At 41.8% G+C, this 21,296-nt stretch overlaps 1 protein-coding gene across 1 annotated transcript in view; it reads left to right on the top strand.

Annotated features, from left to right (window-relative positions):
• The window catches only part of ptprb (protein tyrosine phosphatase receptor type b), a 29,613-nt gene that overhangs the window by 5,721 nt on the left and 2,596 nt on the right, over window positions 1-21,296 (top strand). Inside the window, exons 3-35 of the mRNA XM_068734085.1 lie at window positions 1,142-1,261; window positions 1,387-1,527; window positions 2,144-2,410; window positions 2,497-2,769; window positions 3,722-3,838; window positions 4,161-4,307; window positions 4,451-4,568; window positions 4,874-5,019; window positions 5,699-5,965; window positions 6,932-6,990; window positions 7,309-7,513; window positions 7,592-7,689; window positions 8,262-8,427; window positions 8,505-8,620; window positions 9,672-9,819; window positions 9,897-10,166; window positions 10,259-10,434; window positions 10,896-11,046; window positions 11,221-11,321; window positions 12,054-12,219; window positions 12,304-12,585; window positions 13,889-14,167; window positions 14,909-15,058; window positions 15,712-15,851; window positions 16,591-16,727; window positions 16,822-16,928; window positions 17,041-17,146; window positions 17,562-17,642; window positions 18,692-18,709; window positions 18,845-18,926; window positions 19,139-19,229; window positions 20,976-21,052; window positions 21,149-21,283. Coding sequence (XP_068590186.1) covers window positions 1,142-1,261; window positions 1,387-1,527; window positions 2,144-2,410; window positions 2,497-2,769; window positions 3,722-3,838; window positions 4,161-4,307; window positions 4,451-4,568; window positions 4,874-5,019; window positions 5,699-5,965; window positions 6,932-6,990; window positions 7,309-7,513; window positions 7,592-7,689; window positions 8,262-8,427; window positions 8,505-8,620; window positions 9,672-9,819; window positions 9,897-10,166; window positions 10,259-10,434; window positions 10,896-11,046; window positions 11,221-11,321; window positions 12,054-12,219; window positions 12,304-12,585; window positions 13,889-14,167; window positions 14,909-15,058; window positions 15,712-15,851; window positions 16,591-16,727; window positions 16,822-16,928; window positions 17,041-17,146; window positions 17,562-17,642; window positions 18,692-18,709; window positions 18,845-18,926; window positions 19,139-19,229; window positions 20,976-21,052; window positions 21,149-21,283 — 4,937 coding nt within the window. The remainder of the gene's footprint in view (window positions 1-1,141; window positions 1,262-1,386; window positions 1,528-2,143; window positions 2,411-2,496; window positions 2,770-3,721; window positions 3,839-4,160; window positions 4,308-4,450; window positions 4,569-4,873; window positions 5,020-5,698; window positions 5,966-6,931; window positions 6,991-7,308; window positions 7,514-7,591; window positions 7,690-8,261; window positions 8,428-8,504; window positions 8,621-9,671; window positions 9,820-9,896; window positions 10,167-10,258; window positions 10,435-10,895; window positions 11,047-11,220; window positions 11,322-12,053; window positions 12,220-12,303; window positions 12,586-13,888; window positions 14,168-14,908; window positions 15,059-15,711; window positions 15,852-16,590; window positions 16,728-16,821; window positions 16,929-17,040; window positions 17,147-17,561; window positions 17,643-18,691; window positions 18,710-18,844; window positions 18,927-19,138; window positions 19,230-20,975; window positions 21,053-21,148; window positions 21,284-21,296) is intronic.

Genomic DNA, 21,296 nt, shown 5'->3' with positions numbered 1-21,296 from the left:
TCTGATGCTAACTGCTCTGATGCTAAATGCTCTGATGCTAAATGCTCTAAATGCTTACTGCTCTGATGCTAAATGCTCTCATGCTAAATGCTCTAAATGCGTACTGCTCTGATGCTAACTGCTCTGATGCTACATGCTCTGATGCTAAATGCTCTAAATGCTCTGATGCTACATGCTCTAAATGCTCTGATGCTACATGCTCTAAATGCTCTGATGCTACATGCTCTGATGCTAAATGCTCTAAATGGTCTGATGCTACATGCTCTAAATGCTCTGATGCTAAATGCTCTAAATGCTCTGATGCTACATGCTCTCATGCTAAATGCTCTAAATGCTAAATGCTCTAAATGCTTACTGCTCTGATGCTAAATGCTCTAAATGCTTCTTTCACACTAAAAGTGAAGTGAATGTTTGCGTTGCGCTACTATAGTTTGTGTTTATTCACTGCATCTAGTGCGCCACACGTCGGTTGGTTTACTAGAGCTGTACAAACCCAAAATAAACAGATTTAATTACAATAAACAGATAAAAAGGGATGCAGAAAAAACTACATAATGATGTGATTTGTAAAAAGTCTGAATTCATGTTTTGTTAGACAAGCAAATAACCTTTAAAAAGCTTGTCTTCTGAATGGAGTTTGGATCAAACGGTGCTATGCTAACATTGTAGCAGCTCCATCAACACTCAAAATAACGGGGAAAGATGTCGCCGGCTGATTGTATTGTTCGACCTCAGTTTGAAGCACACGCAGAGAGGCATTGTGGGAAAAAACACACACAAACCAGGAAACGGGGAGCTCTCAGACGGGGCGGATGGGGGTTTGAAGAGAAGCAGGGGAGTGTCAACGGGACTCCTACAGAGCTCACACTTTGAAGACAAGGACGCGGGTTTGAAGAGATGGATCCTTTTCCTGCTGGAAGCTCATGTTCACAACACATAAATCACCAGAGAAGAACAGTCTCTCAGACTCCAGCAGAGTCCGGTCCACCGTGGACAGACCCAGATCCTCCAGCAGAGACAAAAAAACGAATTATTTTTTAGTTGCTTGATTTACTAGCATCAGTGATGCATCGGCCTGTTTTCTGACCGTGTGTATGTGTGTGTGTGTGTGTGTGTGTGTGTGTGTGTGTTGCATCATCAGAGCCGTCGGCGGTGAGCGGCCTGGCCGTGACCTCCAGGACCTGCAGCAGCCTGGGCCTTTCCTGGCAGGCCGGCCCAGGAAGAACGCAGCGCTTCAGGCTGCAGCTGTGGGATCAAACCGGTGCGTCTGTCGTCTTTTAGAACGTTCTGGTTTATAACTGGACACGATGGTGCACCTTTAAGACTCCTCCCACAGACATATTTACATGATCTTTTTACGTGACCGTCTCCTCGTTCCTCCTGCAGGTCTGCTGAGGAACGAGACGTTGGAGAGCACGGCGACGCAGCACACACTCCTCGACCTGACGCCGGGCCGACTGTACAACGTTACGATGGTGACGGAGGCCGGCGGGCTGCAGAACGACCGGACGACGACGGCTCAGACAGGTAACAGAGAAGAAGAAGAAGAAGAACGGTAACAGGACTGTTCCTGTGTAGAGCTTTACTCGTCTTTACAACCACTCAAAGCACTTTGAAGAAGAAGAAGAAGAATCTGGAGAAGAAGAAGAATATGGAGGAGAAGAAGAAGAAGAAGAATCTGGAGAAGAAGAAGAATATGGAGGAGAAGAAGAAGAAGAATCTGGAGAAGAAGAAGAAGAAGAATCTGGAGATGAAGAAGAAGAAGAATCTGGAGTAGAAGAAGAAGAATCTGGAGAAGAAGAAGAATATGGAGAAGAAGAAGAATATGGAGGAGAAGAAGAAGAATATGGAGGAGAAGAAGAAGAATATGGAGAAGAAGAAGAATATGGAGGAGAAGAAGAAGAAGAATATGGAGAAGAAGAAGAATATAGAGGAGAAGAAGAAGAAGAATCTGGAGAAGAAGAAGAAGAATATGGAGAAGAAGAAGAAGAAGAATCTGGAGAAGAAGAAGAAGAATCTGGAGAAGAAGAAGAAGAATATGGAGAAGAAAAAGAATCTGGAGAAGAAGAAGAATCTGGAAAAGAAGAAGAAGACAGGAAGAAAGAGTAAAAACAATATCTGATCATCTTAATCTTGTTTCTAGTTCCCGCTGCCGTCGTTAACCTCACCACCGACCACGTCGACAGCGCCGGCTTGTCTTTGTCGTGGCGACGTCCAGAAGGCGACCTGGACGCCCTCGTCGTCGCCGTCCTCTCGGCCAATGGGACGGCTCTCTGGGAGTCGACGCTTCCGCCGGACGAGACGGAGGTCGCCGTCGTTGATCGGCTGACCCCCGGCTCGGCCTATCGGGTCGAGGTGACGTCCAGGAGCGGCGAGCTGACGAGCCAATCAGAACTCACCGTCAGGACAGGTGAGGTGTTGTTGTTTTTCTTCTTATGTCTTTCGTCTTCTTTGTTTCTTCATCTCGTCTTCATCTCGTCTCCATCTCGTCTTCAGCTCCGGCGGCGGCGTCCCTCCTCTCCTTGTCTCCTTCCTCCTCCTCCTCCGGCGGCCTCCTCCTCTCTTGGTCGCCCCCCGCTGGCCGATGGGAGAGCTACAGGCTGCTCCTTTACGACGGCTCCCAGCAGTTAGTCAGCACCACTCTGGACCGAGAGGCTGCCAACTTCAGCTTCCCCGGGACGGGACTAACGCCTGGAAGGATGTACAGAGCCGTGCTGAGAGTGGAGAGCGGAGGACTGACGGCTGAGAGCAGCTGTGAGGGAGCAACAGGTCAGACGACCAAAGAAATAAATATATATATATATATATATGTTACTGCAGAAATATACAACATACATATATACTGTATGTGCATGTGTATGTATGTATATATATATATATATATATATATATATATATATATATATATATACATATACAACAGAAATATATGCATACATATATGTTATTTAACAGAAAATATTTATATTTTATATATATATATATATATACATATACAACAGAAATATATGCATATATATATACATACATATATGTTATGTAACAGAACATATTTATATATATTTTACAGTTATATATATATATATATATATATATATATATATATATAGAATATGTTACTGCAGAAATATACAACAGAAATATATATTTATACATATATTACTATAGCAATATGCAACAGAAATTATATATACATGTGCAGAAATATACAGCAAAAATATGTATATACCATATGTACTATAAGTACTATATGAATATATACATTTTACTGGAGAAATATACATCAGAAATACTTATGTATGTATGTATGTGTGTGTGTGTGTGTATATATATATACATATACATATATATGTATATATATGTATATGTATATACATATATATATATGTATAAATACATGTATATAATACTGCAAAAATATACAATGGAAAATATTTATATTATATATATATTATAATTAGTAATATATATATATAATATAATATACTGGAGAAATATATATTACGGCAGAAATTTAGGACAGAATAAATATGTATCACTGCAGAAATATATCCAGACATAATGACAGTAATTACACATTCGTAGTAGTATACGGCAGAAATAGAGGAACGTGTAAAGAAAACAGTCGCTGCTACTAAAGTATATAAATGACCAGAAACATGAAGAACGTTGGTCAGAAGCTGCAGAAGAAGAACGTTTCGTGTTGTTTGTGTCTCTGCAGCTCCGGCCGCCGTGTCTGATCTCCACATACGACACTCGGACGAGACCTCGCTCAGCGCCATGTGGAGCCACGCCCCCTCTGGGTCACGTGACGGCTACTTCCTGACCATTTGCCACGGTAGACGTCAAGTAGATCGGCCCGAAATAATCTCGATTTAGGTTACAAAAATTGTGTTTTTTGGTTTGTTTTTTAACAAAAAATAAAAGATAAATTGAGAGGGGTTTTTTTTGCAAACTGTATTAATTATTCAAGTTTTTTTTTCTCGTAAGTGATCTGATTTTTATCCTCATAAATTTGCAACTAAATTCTAAAAAAAATAGATTTTTTATTATTATTTTCTTGTAAATACTCAACTTTAATCTTTGCATAAATGAACCACTTTGATCAAATAAAAAGTAGATGAATCCGTCGTCTGATGATCGCTTCCTGTGTGTCATAGGTGACGTCACCGTGGACACCAGGGAGGTGGAGCCTAACATGAGGGAGTGCACATTCAACGTGCTCACACCTGGGCGGAGCTACACCATCACCGTGACAACAAGGAGCGGGAAACTCAACGCCTCCGTGTCCCTGGAGGGGAGGACAGGTGAGTCCGTACCTGTGAACAGTTTAAAGGTGTAAATACTTCATCAGTGCATTAATACAACTTTAGATACTTGCATACCTTTTAACTGAAGCTGTTAGTTATTAATGTCGTGTGTATATGTGTGTGTGTGTGTGTGTGTTTAGTTCCCATGGCGCTGCGTGCCATCACCCTGAGAAGCTCTGGGGTCAACAGCCTCCAGGCATTCTGGAAGAAACCACCAGGAGACGTGGACTCGTTCTCTCTGATCCTGCTGCAGGACAGGTGGGTGTTTAAAGCAGGTGTTTAGAAACACACACCTGGTTGTATAGAAGTCTAGTCTAAAATGACTCTACTTCTCTCTAGTGTCCACCAGGGGGCGACTCCTCTGGTTGTATAGAAGTCTAGTCTAAAATGACGCTACTTCTCTCTTGATTTATTCCCTCAGTAAACATTGTAACATTGGTCTGTACGTCACTCCTCCGTCCAGATGTGGTCACTTCCTGTTCACTGGTTGTGAAAAACATCTTTTATTTTGATAGGGTTGAGGACTGTCTGTACTGTGTTGGTAATGACCGTGTTCTCCTCAGCGTGGTTCTCCAGAACCACAGCGTTCCGGTCGGTTCTTCTTCCCTGCTGCTCGCTGGTTTGATTCCTGGCGCCCTCTACAGGCTGCAGGCCGCCGCCGTCAGCGGAGACCTTCAGTCCGAGATCACCGGACTGGAGGGACGGACGGGTGAGTCACTCAGAACCACACCTACACTGACGTTAGTCATGATTCATCAGGATTTACTTTATGTCTCAATACGTTTCTTTGAAGCTTTATGTGTTGAATTGTGTTCCATGTGACAAACAGACTCTTTAGCTTATTGCAGTTCATTTATTGGTCACATTGTGTGTGTGTGTGTGTGTGTGTGTGTGTGTGTGTGTGTGTGTGTGTGTGTGTGTGTGTGTGTGCGCACGTCAGTAAAAGTGTATTCTGTGATAACATCAGAGTTTTTAGAACAATAGTTTAAATACCAAGAAGGAGGTTTGAAATGTTCCAAACACACATAAAGACACTCCCAGTGCTCAAAGGCTTCCTGCACACACACACGTGCGCACACACGCGCGCGCATGCACATATTCCTTCTCAAAGTAGCTATTGTGTTTCCACATAATGTCCCAGTCATTTTCAGAACAGACTGTGTGTGTGTGTGTGTGTGTGTGTGTGTGTGTGTGTGTGTGTGTGTGTTTGTGTGTGTGTGTGTGTGTGTGTGTGTACCTGCCGACCAATCAGCCCTCAGGCTGGCGAAAACAAAAACAAACCCCGCCCCCCAGCCCCTTTAGCTAACCTCCTATTGGTTGATAGATGGATCTAGTCGGCAGCATAAACTTTGTACTATTATTATTTATTATTATAATTTGTCCCTCAGCCCCGGCCTCTGTCTCCGAGGTAACGGTTTCTAATGGCGGTCGGTCTGACGCCCTGCGGTCCTCGTGGCGCCCGGCGGTGGGCGTGGCGGACGACTACCTGGTCCGCCTGCTGGACGGGACTCGAGCCGTCCGCTCGCTGACCGTGTCTCGCTCCTCGACGCCCGAGTGCTCCTTTGGCTCGCTGGTCGCCGGGCGACTTTACTCCGTGGTCATCGTGACGAGGAGCGGCGGCCTGGAGAACGCCACGGCGGTTCAAGCACGGACACGTGAGGACGATTTAATATTCATGTTGTATTTAAATTCACTCTTTATATATATATAAAATTAATTTTCTTTCATTTGCATTTCAGTCTTTTTAATTAAGGGTTAATAATAATTGAATGGGGTTTCTGCGTGAAGAGAGCTAAACAAACACTTAACTTTGGACCCATATTGACCAGCCGTACTTTAACGTAGAACAATAATTCAAAGTTTAAAACGTAGACAAAACGATGGACGTTATTGAGCCAAATGGACATTTTGATAGCTAGCACAGTTTTCATGAAGTCAACGTTGAAGTTTCAGGAACATTTTGGGTCTGTTTCACATTGTATAATGGGTGTGTGTTGCACGGAATGTTCGGCGTTAGAGTGATGACATCACGGTCAGAGTGGAGCAGAGCAGGAAAATATTCTGTGATTTCTCCAAACAACTTGCTCCCATTCCCACAGTTTTTACTCTTTATACACCATGTTTGGTCAAAACGTAGAACATGTTGTGCCGGTCGCAGCCATGCATCATTGGAATCCAACGGACTTACACATTTGGCTCAAACAGCCGCAGAGCGCCATGAACTCCAACCAACTGCTCCATTAGACTCCATGTTAAATCTGACCACTCATGTCTCAAAGAAGGCAGACGCTACCAGTTTGTACATTGCGCTGGAGCTCACATTTTAACACCACAAACATAAAAACCACATCAGAGCGTTCAGCAGAGTCTTCTCTCTCTCATGGTCCCATATGTTGGCACTCAGACTCCTGCTTTTTGTTAAAAGGAGGCAGGAGTTTTGTTCAAAATCACAGTTTACTGTAACGGTTCCCTTTTAAAAAAGTGTCTTTTTTCTGTTTTTAAATCTTTTTTTTTTGCGAATCTTTTATTTTCAGTGTGGCTTCTTTAATTCACAGCTAAACAAAGTGAAAAGATACATTAAGTGAAGTATAAAACCTGAATTTGTTTTATTTGTTTTTTAGAACCGGCCACCGTTCAAAACCCAACAGCTGTTCACTCTGCAAGAGACGACTTCCTGAAAGTGAGAAGGACTCTAAACTAACATCATATCATCATACAATAATAATAATCATCATTATTCTTTTAATTTAAAACAGCTTGTTAGGATAATTATTGTTATTATTCGCAGATAAACAATGATTACAATCCTCATATAATTAATAATATATCTTTCTATGAAGTTTTCTGAAAAGAACTTTAGTTTGTAATTTAATTCTTGTTATCGGGAAAATGTTTACTTCTTTTTTATAAATGATAATATATAACATAATAAATATTTTCATAACTGTAATCTGAAAGTATTTTATTATGTATTTATGTATTTTGTTGTGTTTTTCAGGTGTACTGGCGTCATGCAGCAGGAGATCTGGACCACTACATGGTTCTGATCTGTTACAACAACAGCGTCCTTCAGAATAAGAGCGTCTCGGCCGGACACAACGAGTGCGTCTTCTCGTCCCTGTCGCCGGGCAGACTCTACACCGTCACCGTGGAAACCTGGAGCGGCGAGTACGTCGCCAGCGTCTCCACCGACGGACGAACATGTGAGTCAGAGACCGAGGAGACAACTTTACATTAATGCGTCTTTGTTTTTATTAATTTAAAGTTTCGTTGTTCTTCAGTTCCAGCAGCTGTTGGAAATCTGTCGCTCATCAACGTGGGAACAGGTGACCTGTCCATCACCTGGAGCCCCGCCCCTGGAGACGTGGACCACTATGAGGTGTGAAAAATAGAAATGATATTATATATATATAATTATATTACATATATATACATACATACATACATACATACATATATATATATATATATATATATATATATATATATATATATATACGTGTATATATACGTGTATATACGTATATATATATATATATATATATATATATATATATATATATGCGTATATATATATATATCCTTCCTCCTCTCTTATTCCTCCCAAAAAACTATTTGTTGATACATTTTCATGAATTGATTCATATTTAAACTTTGCTTTAATAACTTACAATGTGAAGAGAAACTTAAATGACACTTTATAGTTTACTTCCAGCAGCTTTAGAGAGTTTAAGTTCTCAGGTTTATTTTATTTTCTTACTTTTATCCCAAAGACATCCTTGAATTAAACTAAACGCGGCTAATTAAACAATTTACAACACTCTTAAACTAAGGATGTTCATATTTCTACATAAATAAATGTCCATGTGGTTTATTTTTCACCGTTCCAGTTGTTTCCTGATGAGCTTAATCTCTCTGTAGAGCTTCACCCCTGTTGTTTCTTGTCTCCAGGTGACTCTGCTCTTCAATGACACTGGTGTTTTCCCTCCGGTGGCGTTGGGCAGCGAGGTGCGACGTCACCGGCTGATCTCTCTCACCCCGGGCCGTCTCTATAAGATCGTGGTGTCGACGTTCAGCGGACCGAACCAGAGGCCCCAGTTCATCGAGGGTCGGACAGGTGAGACGATAAGAACCGCTAGTTTAAAACACCTGGAGTCTTTTGTTTTTGCTGAACCCGGACTTCTTCCTCTCCAGTTCCCAGTGCAGTCGGGAACCTCCACCTGGCTCCTCGGTCCGTTGGAGGGCTGCTGGTCTTCTGGACTCCTGGAGACGGAGACCTGGACATGTACATCGTCTCCTTATCCACCACGGTGAGTTAAAAGCATGTTATAATACAGAGTTACTAGATTCAAATCAAACGGTTTAATACGTGTAACAGACTTAAAAGTACTAATACCACACTGTGAAAAATACTCCACTACAAGTACAAAAGTCCTGGTTCCAAATCTTACTTAAGTTGTTCTTCAGTCTCATTTAAAAGCTCATTAACATTTTTAGCTCTTTTATGTTTTTTGTCTTTTATTTTGAAATTTTTCTACCTGATGGGACTTTCACAATAAAAGCACAAAATGTAGTTAAAGTAAAAGTATTGATAGATCAGTATGTGTGTGTTGCATGTTTTTTAACTGGTTTAATCTACATAATTACATCATATTCTATGACATCATCACAAGGTTTTAGATTAGTGTTTTTAATCAGTTTTTTAATCATATATTTAATAATTCATTCTTTTTCATTACATTGTTTTTCTAAATTAATAATCAGTTAATTAAATTAGTTACTATGTTAAATAACTAATTTTCAATCAGTTATAGTTAAAACAATGTATTTATCAATAACTTTATTTTATTTCATTCACACATACATATATATTAAAATACATAAAAAAACATACTATACTATGACTTTTTTGACATACTATACTATGACTTTTTTCAACATGCTGTACTATGAATTTTTTCAACATACTATACTATGACTTTTTTTGACTTACTATACTATGACTTACCAAGACAGTTAACATTAACAGCAGCGTTAAAGTTTCTCTTTAGATAAAATGTTTAGTATATTTTAATTCTCTCCAATAAAATGTAATTTGGGGGTCAGGAAAGTAAAACTGTTTGTCATCTGCGTAACTTTGACAGGAATCGTTTCCTAAAACAGAAGGATATTATATCTATAAAATGAAGTAAATGGGGCCTAAAATTGATCCCTGCGGTACTCCACAAGACCAAGAAGTAGAAGAGGAACGAGAAAAGAGATAAATGATGAGAAACTAGGTGTGGGTGATTGATGAACAGGTGGTGAATTGATGGATTGTGGTGGCTTTATGAATATTGTGATGCCACTTCCTGTCTCCAGGACGGCGTCGTCATCGAGACTCGCCCCGTCCCCAAACACGTGTCCTCCCTGGACTTCCTGGATCTGACCCCGGGCCACGCCTACACCGTCACCGTCCAATCGTTGAGCGGGAAGCTGACCAATAGCAACACGGCCACCGGTAGAACCGGTAAGACCCTCGATTGGTTGATTGATTTAATAATTAGAGAGGAAAATATTGATATTGATTGTTTTTTTGCGCTCCAGCTCCAGCCAGAGTCACAGCCCTGCAGGCGGATAACGACCACACCACTCACAGCCTGACCGTCAGCTGGGAGAGGCCCGTGGGCGTGTACGACGGCTACGCTCTGCAGCTATTGGACGAGACCGGCGCCCTCCTGGCCAATCGGTCGGTCTCGGCGGAGAGTCGTAGCGAGCGTCTGGAGGGTCTGACGTCGGGGAGGTGGTACCGAGTGAAGGTGGCGACGCTCAGCGGCGGCGTCCCGTCGCCGGAGGCCTCAGCAGACGGACAAACACGTAAGTCACTGCGTCACAATATCGTCCAATCAAATGTCTCAAGTCACTCACGGTCTTCCTCCTAAAAACTCTGTCCTCTCGGGGTGTTTCAGGTCCGGCCGCCGTCAGCAATCTAACCGTCGCCTCCTCCAACACCTCCTCTCTGTCCTTCTCCTGGCGTCCCTCACAAGGTCACGTCGACGTCTACGACCTGTCGCTCTACAGCGTCATCGAGGCGACAGCCAATCACAGGCAGGAGGCGGGAGGGAGCAGGAAGGAGCATCATCAGGTGAGACCATTAAACGTAGTAACACTTCTTATGTAGAGGAGAAAATATTACTTCAGGTTTGAACACATTTGAATTCGTTCTTCTGGTTTAGTGTCGGTAGTTTAGAGACGCCGTATACGTCTCTGGTAGAGACCTGTCAATCACTGTGTAGCCCCGCCCCCTAAATCATCCCCTCTTTATGGTGTGTTTGACTCTAAATGGAGCATAATGTACTAAATGAACATCATGCTGTATTGAAGAAGACTGTAAACTAGAGATTGAGACCATAAACTCATGTTTACAATGTTTACTGAGGGAATAAATCAAGAGAGAAGTAGAGTCATTTTAGACTAGACTTCTATACAACCAGAGGAGTCGCCCCCTGGTGGACACTAGAGAGAAGTAGAGTCATTTTAGACTAGACTTCTATACAGTCTATACTTAAACATATATAGTATAATTAATGATGCACTGTGCTTCAGGCGCTCGGCGAGCCGGTGGACCTGCAGAAAGTGGGTCCAGCTGCAGACAGCTGTGTTTTCTCTGGGCTGAGAGCAGGAAGTCTGTACCGACTGATGGTGGTGAGCTGGAGCCGAGACATGAGCAGCGACTCGTCCGTGTTGGCCAGAACGGGTCAGTAGACACAGTAGTATCACTTTAATCACAGTAGTATCACTTTATGATCTTTTTATTTGATCAGTTATCTCTTCTCTTCTCTCTCTCTCTCTGCTCTTCTTGCATGTTATCACCTTTTTCTTTTTCCTTCCCTGTTCTTCTGTTCTCTCTTCATCTGTTTCTGTTCTGCAGTCCCGTCCTCAGTTTGGTCTCTTCAGGTTCAGAGTTCAGGACGGACGGACAGACTCACGGTCAGCTGGCAGCACGGAGAGGGAAGCTGGAGCAGCTATCAGGTACTTCATTATTTTATATTATTTTATTTTATTTTAACTAGTAAAAGTCTTAGAGATTAAAAATGTATATTTGAATGTATATATTGTTACTGAATCGTGTGTCCGTGTGGTTTAAGGTGGTATTGAATCGTGTGTCCGTGTGGTTTAAGGTGGTATTGAATCGTGTGTCCGTGTGGTTTAAGGTGGTATTGAATCTTGTGTCTGTGTATTTTAAGGTGGTATTGAATCGTGTGGTTTAAGGTGGTATTGAAGCTTGTGTCTGTGTATCTTAAGGTGGTATTGAATCGTGTGTCCGTGTGGTTTAAGGTGGTATTGAATCTTGTGTCTGTGTGATTTAAGGTGGTATTGAATCGTGTGTCCGTGTGATTTAAGGTGGTATTGAATCGTGTGTCCGTGTGATTTAAGGTGGTATTGAATCATGTGTCCGTGTGGTTTAAGTTGGTATTGAATCTTGTGTCTGTCTATTTTAAGGTGGTATTGAATCGTGTGTCCTTGTGATTTAAGGTGGTATTGAATCGTGTGTCCGTGTGGTTTAAGGTGGTATTGAATCTTGTGTCTGTGTGATTTAAGGTGGTATTGAATCGTGTGTCCGTGTGGTTTAAGGTGGTATTGAATCTTGTGTCTGTGATTTAAGGTGGTATTGAATCGTGTGTCCGTGTGATTTAAGGTGGTATTGAATCGTGTGTCTGTGTGGTTTAAGGTGGTATTGAATCTTGATTCTTGTGATTTAAGGTGGTATTGTATGATGTCTCTGGAGCCTCTGTGGGAGCCCAGATGCTGGGGGCGGAGCTCCAGAGTCACATGTTCTCAGGGCTCATCCCTGGTAGGCTGTACCGCGCTGAGGTCATCACACACAGCGGGGAACTGACCAATAACATCTCAGCCCTCGGACGCACCGGTGAGTCAAATAAACACAGTTAGAAGTTAAAGAGTGACGAGCAGCGTTAACATCAACCGTTAACGTCGTCGTTCTCTCTTCCAGCTCCAGAGCCGCCCACTCACCTGTCCGTCAAACAAGGCCCGGCCAATGACACGGTAGAGCTGTCGTGGTCCGGTCCCGCCTCCGGAGACTACGACAGCTTCAGCCTGCAGTGGACTCCTCCGGACCGCCTGTCCGTCACACAGACATACCTGACGGGGCGGGTCCTGGGCGGGATGTTTCCAGGACGACAGTACAACTTCACCGTGGAGACCGTCGGAGGGGGCGGGGCCAGGGGCGGGCCTACCGTCAGGAGCCAGCCAATCCAGAGGAACGTCAGGACAAGTAAGTGGAGAGACACCAAACACCTCCTCTTTCCTTCACTTTCTTACTCTCCCTTGTTTCTCTCCTCTGCTATCTCCTTGTCTCCTCTCTCATTGTTTCCCCTCTTATGCCGTTGTCTCCTCTCCTCCCTCATCCTCTCGCCTTGTTTCTTCTTCTCTCTCCTTCTCTCCTCTCTGCTCTCTCCTTGTCTTCTCTCCTCTCCCTTCTCTTCCCCCCTTGTCTCCTTTCTTCTCTCCTTGTCTTCTCTCCACTCTCCTTGTCTCTACCTCCTTCTCTCCTCTCCTCACACCTGCTCAGATGAACCCTTTAGTCTCATATGATTCTTAATGGACAGACGAGGTGTAGTTCCTCTTGTTCACCACCAGGTGGAGACAGAACAAACAGTCTGAATGTCTCTGATTATTGATTCATTTTGAATCTGTTTTTATGGCTGCAGGGATCAAAACTGATCAACAGAAGGAATAAAAACTCACACACTCACTCACACACACACACACACACACACACACACACACACACACACACACACACACACTCACACTTTCACACGCACACACACACACACACACACACACACACACACACACACACTCTCACACACTCACACTTTCACACACACACACACACACACACACACACACACACACACACACACACACACAGTGACCTAGTTTGTTGTTTCTGTCAGTAGAGACTGAAGCTTTATCCTCTACTTTCATCCATTGTTTCATCTCCTTGTCTCCTTCCCTTCCTATCCTCTTCTTCGTCATCTCCTCCCCTCTTCTTTCCTTCAATGTCTTTCTCTCCTCTCATCTCTCCTTATTTCCTCTCTTCTCTCCTTGTCATTTCTCCTTCGCTCTTGTCTCCTTTTATCTCCTTGTCTCTTCTCTTCTCCTCCATTTCTCCCTTCCTCTCTACCTGTCTCCTCTCTCTTGTCTCCTTGTCTCCTCTCCTCTTCCCTTATCTCGCTCCTCTATTCGTATCTCCTCTCCCCCTTGTCTCCTCTTGTCTTATCTCCTCTCTCCTTGTCTCCTCTCACCTAGTTACTTCCTCTCACTCCTTATCTCTTCTCTCCTTGTATCATTTACCCTTGTTTCTTCTCCTCTCTCCTTCTCTTATCTCCTATGTCTCCTCTCTTCTCTCCTCTCCTCCCTCATTGTCTCGTTTCCTCTCACCTTGTCTCCTCTCTTCTCTCCTTATCTCCTCTCCACAGTCATTTTCTCCTTTCCTCTCACTTTGTTTCCATCACCATGTTTTCTCTCATCTCTCCTTGTAACCTTTCCCCTTGTCTCCTCTCCTTCAGGTCCGTCTCCTCTGAGGTCCGTCCACTGCTTCCCCGTCTCCTCCTCCTCCCTCTCTTGCTCCTGGTCTCCTCCTTCCTCAGACTTCGACTCCTACGAGGTCGAGTGTCGTCGCCACGACGACGGGGAGCTGACCTCCGCGCTGCGGCTGGCGGGCGGCGTCACCGCGGTAACGCTGGACCAGCTGGAGGCGTACAGGAAGTACTCAGTGACGGTCAGACTGTCGTCGGGCAGACTAACGAGTCCACCGACGACACACACTACTGTCACCATGATAGACCGTGAGGACACACACACACACACACACACACACACACACACACACACACACACACACAGAGTCCCTCAGGTGAAGTCTGGTGTTTAAATAAGAACTGTTAAATAGGACTGGTCACCTGAGACACACAGAGAGCAGGATGATGTATTTCATGTTACCAGCAGTGGAAGAAGTACTCAGATATCAGTACTTATACTGCAGTAAAATAACTCAGATATTAGTACTCATACTGCAGTAAAATAACTCAGATATTAGTACTCATACTGCAGTAAAAGTACTCAGATATTAGTACTTATACTGCAGTAAAATAACTCAGATATTAGTACTCATACTGCAGTAAAAGTACTCAGATATTAGTACTCATACTGCAGTAAAAGTACTCAGATATTAGTAGTTATACTGCAGTAAAAGTACTCAGATATTAGTACTTATACTGCAGTAAAAGTACTCAGATGTTAGTACTCATACTGCAGTAAAAGTACTCAGATATTAGTACTCATACTGCAGTAAAAGTACTCAGATATTAGTACTTATACTGCAGTAAAAGTACTCAGATATTAGTACTTATACTGCAGTAAAACTACTCAGATATTAGTACTCATACTGCAGTAAAAGTACTAATATCTTTTCAAATGAAATCGGTGAAAGCAGAAAGAAAATAAAGAAGAGATGAAATAAAGTTTGAGAATAAAGTTTTCAAACTTTTTTGATTGACAGTCTGTTGAACCACTCCGTTTCCTCTCAGGTCCTCCGGTCCCGCCCCCGAGCGTTCGCGTCGGCGAGAAGTCGTCGAAGGTGACGTTGTCCTCCATCTTGTTCCGCTTCAACTGCTCGTGGTTCAGCGACGCCAACGGAGCCGTGAGATACTTCACCGTCATCGTGGCCGAGTCTGACGGTACAGGCGGAATACTTTGTGTACAAGTACACACTCTGAACAGTTTTTCCCGGTTTAACTGACAACAAACAACCAAATTGTCTTAGAAGTGGTTTAAAGTTTTTTGTCCTTCTAACATGAAATACTCTTCAGGCAAACTCAAAACCATTTATACTATATTACAAAGAAATATTGCCCCAAATAATCACAAATCACACTTTTACCAATCTATTCAAATTAACTAAATTCACTTAAAAATGTGTGTCGGCTTTAAAGGTGTTCTGTTACGATGGGATGCTATGGAGGCCTGTAAAGTACAAAATAAAACAGATGAGTTATAGTTCATTTTAAATACTAGCTCATTATTTTGAAAAAAATTCTAATTTTTTATATTTTATATTTTTTACCTTATTTATTGACATTACTCTTACTACTATTGTATTTAGCAATGTGTGAGTATTATTTCTTTTACTCGTAATAATTGTTATTCTATTGTTCATATATGTTCATATTTTATTCTATTGATCTTCTGTTGTAATTTTTAATGAAGCTCATATTGGCAGCAGTGGGCTTCCGTACATTTTACGGCGTTGTGTATTTGAAGTGTAAATCAAAGCTTCTTCACCGTCTGTAAACTGAACTCGTCTTTAATGAAACCCGTTTGTCTCCAACAGCCAATGAGAAGCTGCAGCCGGAGCAGCGCCACCCTCTGCCGTCGTACCGCGACTACATCGGCAACTCCTCCGTCAGAGCGTATCAGAGCGACTACTTCTCCAGCCGCTGCCCGCAGGACGCCGACACGTCCGCCGGACAGGTGACCTCAGAACAACACCACAACAAACAAAGAGGCAACAAACAAACACTACAACAAACAAACATTACAACAAACAGGAAACAATCAAACAAACACCACAACAAACAAACAGGAAACAAACAAACACTACAACAAACAAACATTGCAACAAACAAACATTACAACAAACAAACACTACAATAAACAGGAAACAAACAAACACTACAACAAACAAACATTACAACAAACAGGAAACAAACAAACACTACAACAAACAAACAGGCAACAAACAAACATTACAACAAACAAATACCACAACAAACAAACATTACAACAAACAAACATTACAACAAACAAACATTACAACAAACAAACACTAAAACAAACAAACATTACAACAAAAAAACACCACAACAAACAAACATTACAACAAACAAACGCCACAACAAACAAACATTACTGAAAAATCAAATGTATTGTTTATTTTATTTCTAAATGTACATTAAAATTGTCCACAACTGTAAAATATTACTAAAAACATAAATTTATCACAAAAAACGACAAAAATTATAAAAATATTTACCAAAAAGTTTTTTTTTTTGTGGTATTTTTCTGTTTCTACATGATCATCTCATCATTGTGTGTAGTTATTATTGTGTGTAGTTATTATTGTGTGTGGTTATTATTGTGTGTGGTTATTATTGTGTGTAGTTATTATTGTGTGTAGTTATTGTTGTTGTGTGTGTTGATCGATGATCAGGTGGTGGAGGTGAACCTTGGGGCCGGGGGGGATCGACTGGGTGGTGCCTGCGACCGTTACCACGACGACGACCTCTACCTGAGCGACAGCTACGGAGGCTTCTGTGACGGACCACTGAAACCCAGAACCTCCTACAGGTACCACACATACACACAGCATGCATGTGCAGCTACTGGAGTGTGTATTTACTGTTTGAGTGTGCATTTACTGTGTGTGTGTGTGTGTGTTCAGGCTGAGTGTGAGAGCTTTCACCAGACTGTTTGATGAAAACCACAGAGAGTTTCCTCAGCCGCTCTTCACCGACACTTACCTGTCCTCACCGATCAGGACACACTCCGGTGAGTCTCACATACACACTCACACATACACACACACTGTCTCCGTGCATGTGTGTGAGTCTCCTCTCTCTGTGTGTGTGTGTGTGTGTGTGTGTGTGTGTGTGTGTGTCAGAGCCGTTAGGCGGCGTGGTGGAGGGTTTGAGTGCCGGCATGTTCCTGATCGGGATGATGGTGGCCGTCGTCTCTCTGCTGGTGTACAGACAGCGGCTACGCAAAGTGTGAGTGCACACACACACACACACACACACACACACACACACACACACACACTGTCGTACTTTTTACCCTTGTTAAAACCAGGTTCCACACTGTAGGAATTGTTTTGGGTAATTGTTTTTATCGACTGATTTGTTTATTATATTTTAAGTTTTTGTTAATTAAATATAATTTTCTTTTAAAAAAGTTACATTCCCAAGTTACATTCTCAATAAACGAACAAATACATAAATATAATCAATTTAAGATCAATAAAACAAACAAAGTCATTAAAAAGTGACAAACCAAATAGAAAAATAAAGTTCTTATTCCTCTTTACAACAAACGCAGTACAATCTAGTGTGTGTGTGTGTGTGTGTGTGTGTGTGTGTGTGTGTGTGTGTGTGTGTGCGAGTGTGTGCGCGTGTGTGTGTGCAGGGCCGTGCAGGAGAACCCGGTGGTGAGGATGAGTATGTGGAAAGAAGTTCCGTCTTCAGGACTGTATCTCGGTGTGAGGAGGTGAGAGCCTGTTATTCTCCTCCTACGTTCAATATGTGAGAGAGTGAAGTATTCCTTTCCAACAAAGTACTCTAAAGATTACCTCATCGCTCACCCACCACAGTACAGTACACAGCGTCTGTTATCTACTCAGTGTGTGTGTGTGTGTGTGTGTGTGTGTGTGTTCAACACAACTCGTTAAGTGTTAAAAGTTATGACTGTTAAAGATTAAAGATGTTTAAACACGACTTCATTATCAATACAATGAACTCCTTTATGTTTGAAAAGAATCATTATAGTAGTATATACAGTGGTATATAGTAGTATACAGTAGTATATACAGTAGTATATAGTAGTAGTAGTAGTATAGAGTATATTTAAAAATAATAATAATTTATAAAACACAAAACATGTTTGTTAAATACATGTCAATATCTTTTAATGTTTATATATTAATAACAGTTATTGAAAACATATAAGAATATATTTAGTGGGTAACAGGGTATTTTGTAAATTTACTCTATTTAAAAAAATATTATGTTTTTTATTGAAAAAAATTCAATAATAATAAACTGGACAAATAAAACATGTTTACATCACAATATTTCAGGAAATATTTAATGATGACATTAATACAAATTACTTAACAAATTAAAAAAATACATGAAAATAGATAAAACTGTTGTTCTTCTTTCTTTTATTTCTAAAACAATTTAATGTGTCTAAAATAAATTAATTGACTACACAAGTACGTGTTTATTAAATATCTGCTGAAATATTGTTGTTTTACCATCTAAGACAATATCTATTCTCATATCACAATATCAATAATACATCAATAATATATCAATAATATATCAATAATACATCAATAATATATCAATACATTAGAGTTAACATGAAGTGGTTTGATGGTGATATTATCACTTATAATCTATGTGAACGTTCCTATAATAACAACATGTAATAACATTTTAATATAAATCAGCTGTTACATCCGCTCATGATTCTTCTCTAATAACTGAATAGTAACTTCTTAACTATCAACTCATTGTTTCTTCTGGTTGCAGCAATCGTCGGGTCACCAGGTGAGAATACTACTGAATAATATACATACTACTGTATAATATACATAATACTGAATAATATACATACTACTGAATAATATACATACTACTGAATATCTGTGTTGGTAATATCTTAATAACTGTTTCTTTGTTCAGTCCGATCAAAGCCGTTCACTTTGAGTCTCATCTGAACAAACTAACGGCCGACTCCAACTACCTGCTATCTGAAGAGTTCGAGGTACAACTTCTACATTTACTGTGAAATACACTGTAGTACAGCAAAAGTACTATATGTACCTCTGAGATGTAGTACAGTATAAAGTACAATATGTACCTCTGAGATGTAGTACAGTATAAAGTACAATATGTACCTCTGAGATGTAGTGGACGAAAGTACTTAAGTAGAGTACAAGTACTTTGAGTAAATGTATTGTGTTTTTGTGTTTTTAGGATCTGAAGGATGTTGGAAGAAACCAAACGATGGACGTCGCTCGACTGCCGGAGAACCGAGGAAAGAACCGCTACAACAACATCCTGCCATGTTAGTAATGTGTGTGTGTGTCTTTCAGTGTGTGTGTGTGTGTGTGTGTGTTGTAGATTGAATGCAGCATCATATTAAATAAATTGCCGTGATCTAGAACTCCTAAGAACATAAAGTTCAACCAACGTGAACTCATCGTTAGAGCGACGTTGTTGTTAGAGCGACGTTGTTGTTAGAGCGGTGTCACCACTAGAGTGACGTTGTTGTTAGAGTGACATTGTTGTTAGAGCGGTGTCACCACTAGAGTGACGTTGTTGTTAGAGTGACGTTGTTGTTAGAGCGGTGTCACCACTAGAGTGACGTTGTTGTTAGAGCGACGTTGTTGTTAGAGCGGTGTCACCACTAGAGCGACGTTGTTGTTAGAGTGACGTTGTTGTTAGAGCGGTGTCACCACTAGAGTGACGTTGTTGTTAGAGTGACGTTGTTGTTAGAGTGACGTTGTTGTTAGAGCGGTGTCACCACTAGAGTGACGTTGTTGTTAGAGTGACGTTGTTGTTAGAGCGGTGTCACCACTAGAGTGACGTTGTTGTTAGAGTGACGTTGTTGTTAGAGCGACGTTGTTGTTAGAGCGGTGTCACCACTAGAGTGACGTTGTTGTTAGAGTGACGTTGTTGTTAGAGCGACGTTGTTAGAGCGGTGTCACCACTAGAGTGACGTTGTTGTTAGAGTGACGTTGTTGTTAGAGCGGTGTCACCACTAGAGCGATGTTGTTGTTAGAGTGACGTTGTTGTTAGAGCGGTGTCACCACTAGAGTGACGTTGTTGTTAGAGTGACGTTGTTGTTAGAGCGGTGTCACCACTAGAGTGACGTTGTTGTTAGAGTGACGTTGTTGTTAGAGCAGTGTCACCACTAGAGTGACGTTGTTGTTAGAGTGACGTTGTTGTTAGAGCGACGTTGTTGTTAGAGCGGTGTCACCACTAGAGTGACGTTGTTGTTAGAGTGACGTTGTTGTTAGAGCGACGTTGTTGTTAGAGCGGTGTCACCACTAGAGTGACGTTGTTGTTAGAGTGACGTTGTTGTTAGAGCGGTGTCACCACTAGAGCGACGTTGTTGTTAGAGTGACGTTGTTGTTAGAGCGGTGTCACCACTAGAGTGACGTTGTTGTTAGAGTGACGTTGTTGTTAGAGCGGTGTCACCACTAGAGTGACGTTGTTGTTAGAGTGACGTTGTTGTTAGAGTGACGTTGTTGTTAGAGCGGTGTCACCACTAGAGTGGCGTCATTGTTAAGAGCTTTAATTAACGAGACGGAGCCTGTTCCCATGGCAACAGAGACCGACCAGCCTCACAGTCAGCTGATGAAAACATGAATATTTCATCAGTTCAGTCATCAACATGAACTAATAACAGGCTTCAATTAAGTTCACATCTGTGTGTGTGTGTGTGTGTGTGTGTGTGTGTGTCTGTGTGTCAGTGTGTGTGTGTGTGTGTGTGTGTGTGTGTGTAACTGCAGCCGGTTCTCTACAACAAACAGAAAAATAGGATTTGTGACACATTTACAGCTCTTTAATGAATCACACACACACACACACACACACACACACACACACACACACACACACACACACACACAACAACAACAAGCCTATAATGTCTTCAGGTAAAACAAGAGAAAGTGTGTTTTTGAGTTTCTCACTGGAGGATTTAAACATATTTACTGTTTAAACATGGAACATTTAAAGCTTTGATCTAAACTGTTACATTAAAAATGAATGAACTACAAAACAAACACTCTGAATGTTTCTGTAGATGACTCCACCAGAGTGAAGCTGGCGTACCTGGAGGACGACCCCTGCTCCGACTACATCAACGCCAGCTACGTACCTGTGAGTACACACACACACACACACACACACACACACACACACACACACACACACACACACACACAGACTAACACCTGTGTGTGTGTGTGTGTGCAGGGTAATAACTACCGGCGGGAGTACATGGCCTCTCAGGGTCCGCTGCCCGGCACCAAGGATGACTTCTGGCGGATGGTTTGGGAGCACGGCGTCTACAACGTGGTGATGGTGACGCAGTGTGTGGAGAAAGGACGGGTGAGAGAGAGAC

The sequence above is a fragment of the Cebidichthys violaceus genome, unplaced genomic scaffold, assembly GCF_023349555.1.
Source record: "Cebidichthys violaceus isolate CVI_PGR_0920_01 unplaced genomic scaffold, fCebVio1.0.p SCAF_60, whole genome shotgun sequence".
NCBI lineage: Eukaryota > Metazoa > Chordata > Actinopteri > Perciformes > Stichaeidae > Cebidichthys > Cebidichthys violaceus.
Note: the sequence above shows the minus strand (reverse complement) of the source record. Positions and strands in the feature narration are given on the sequence as shown.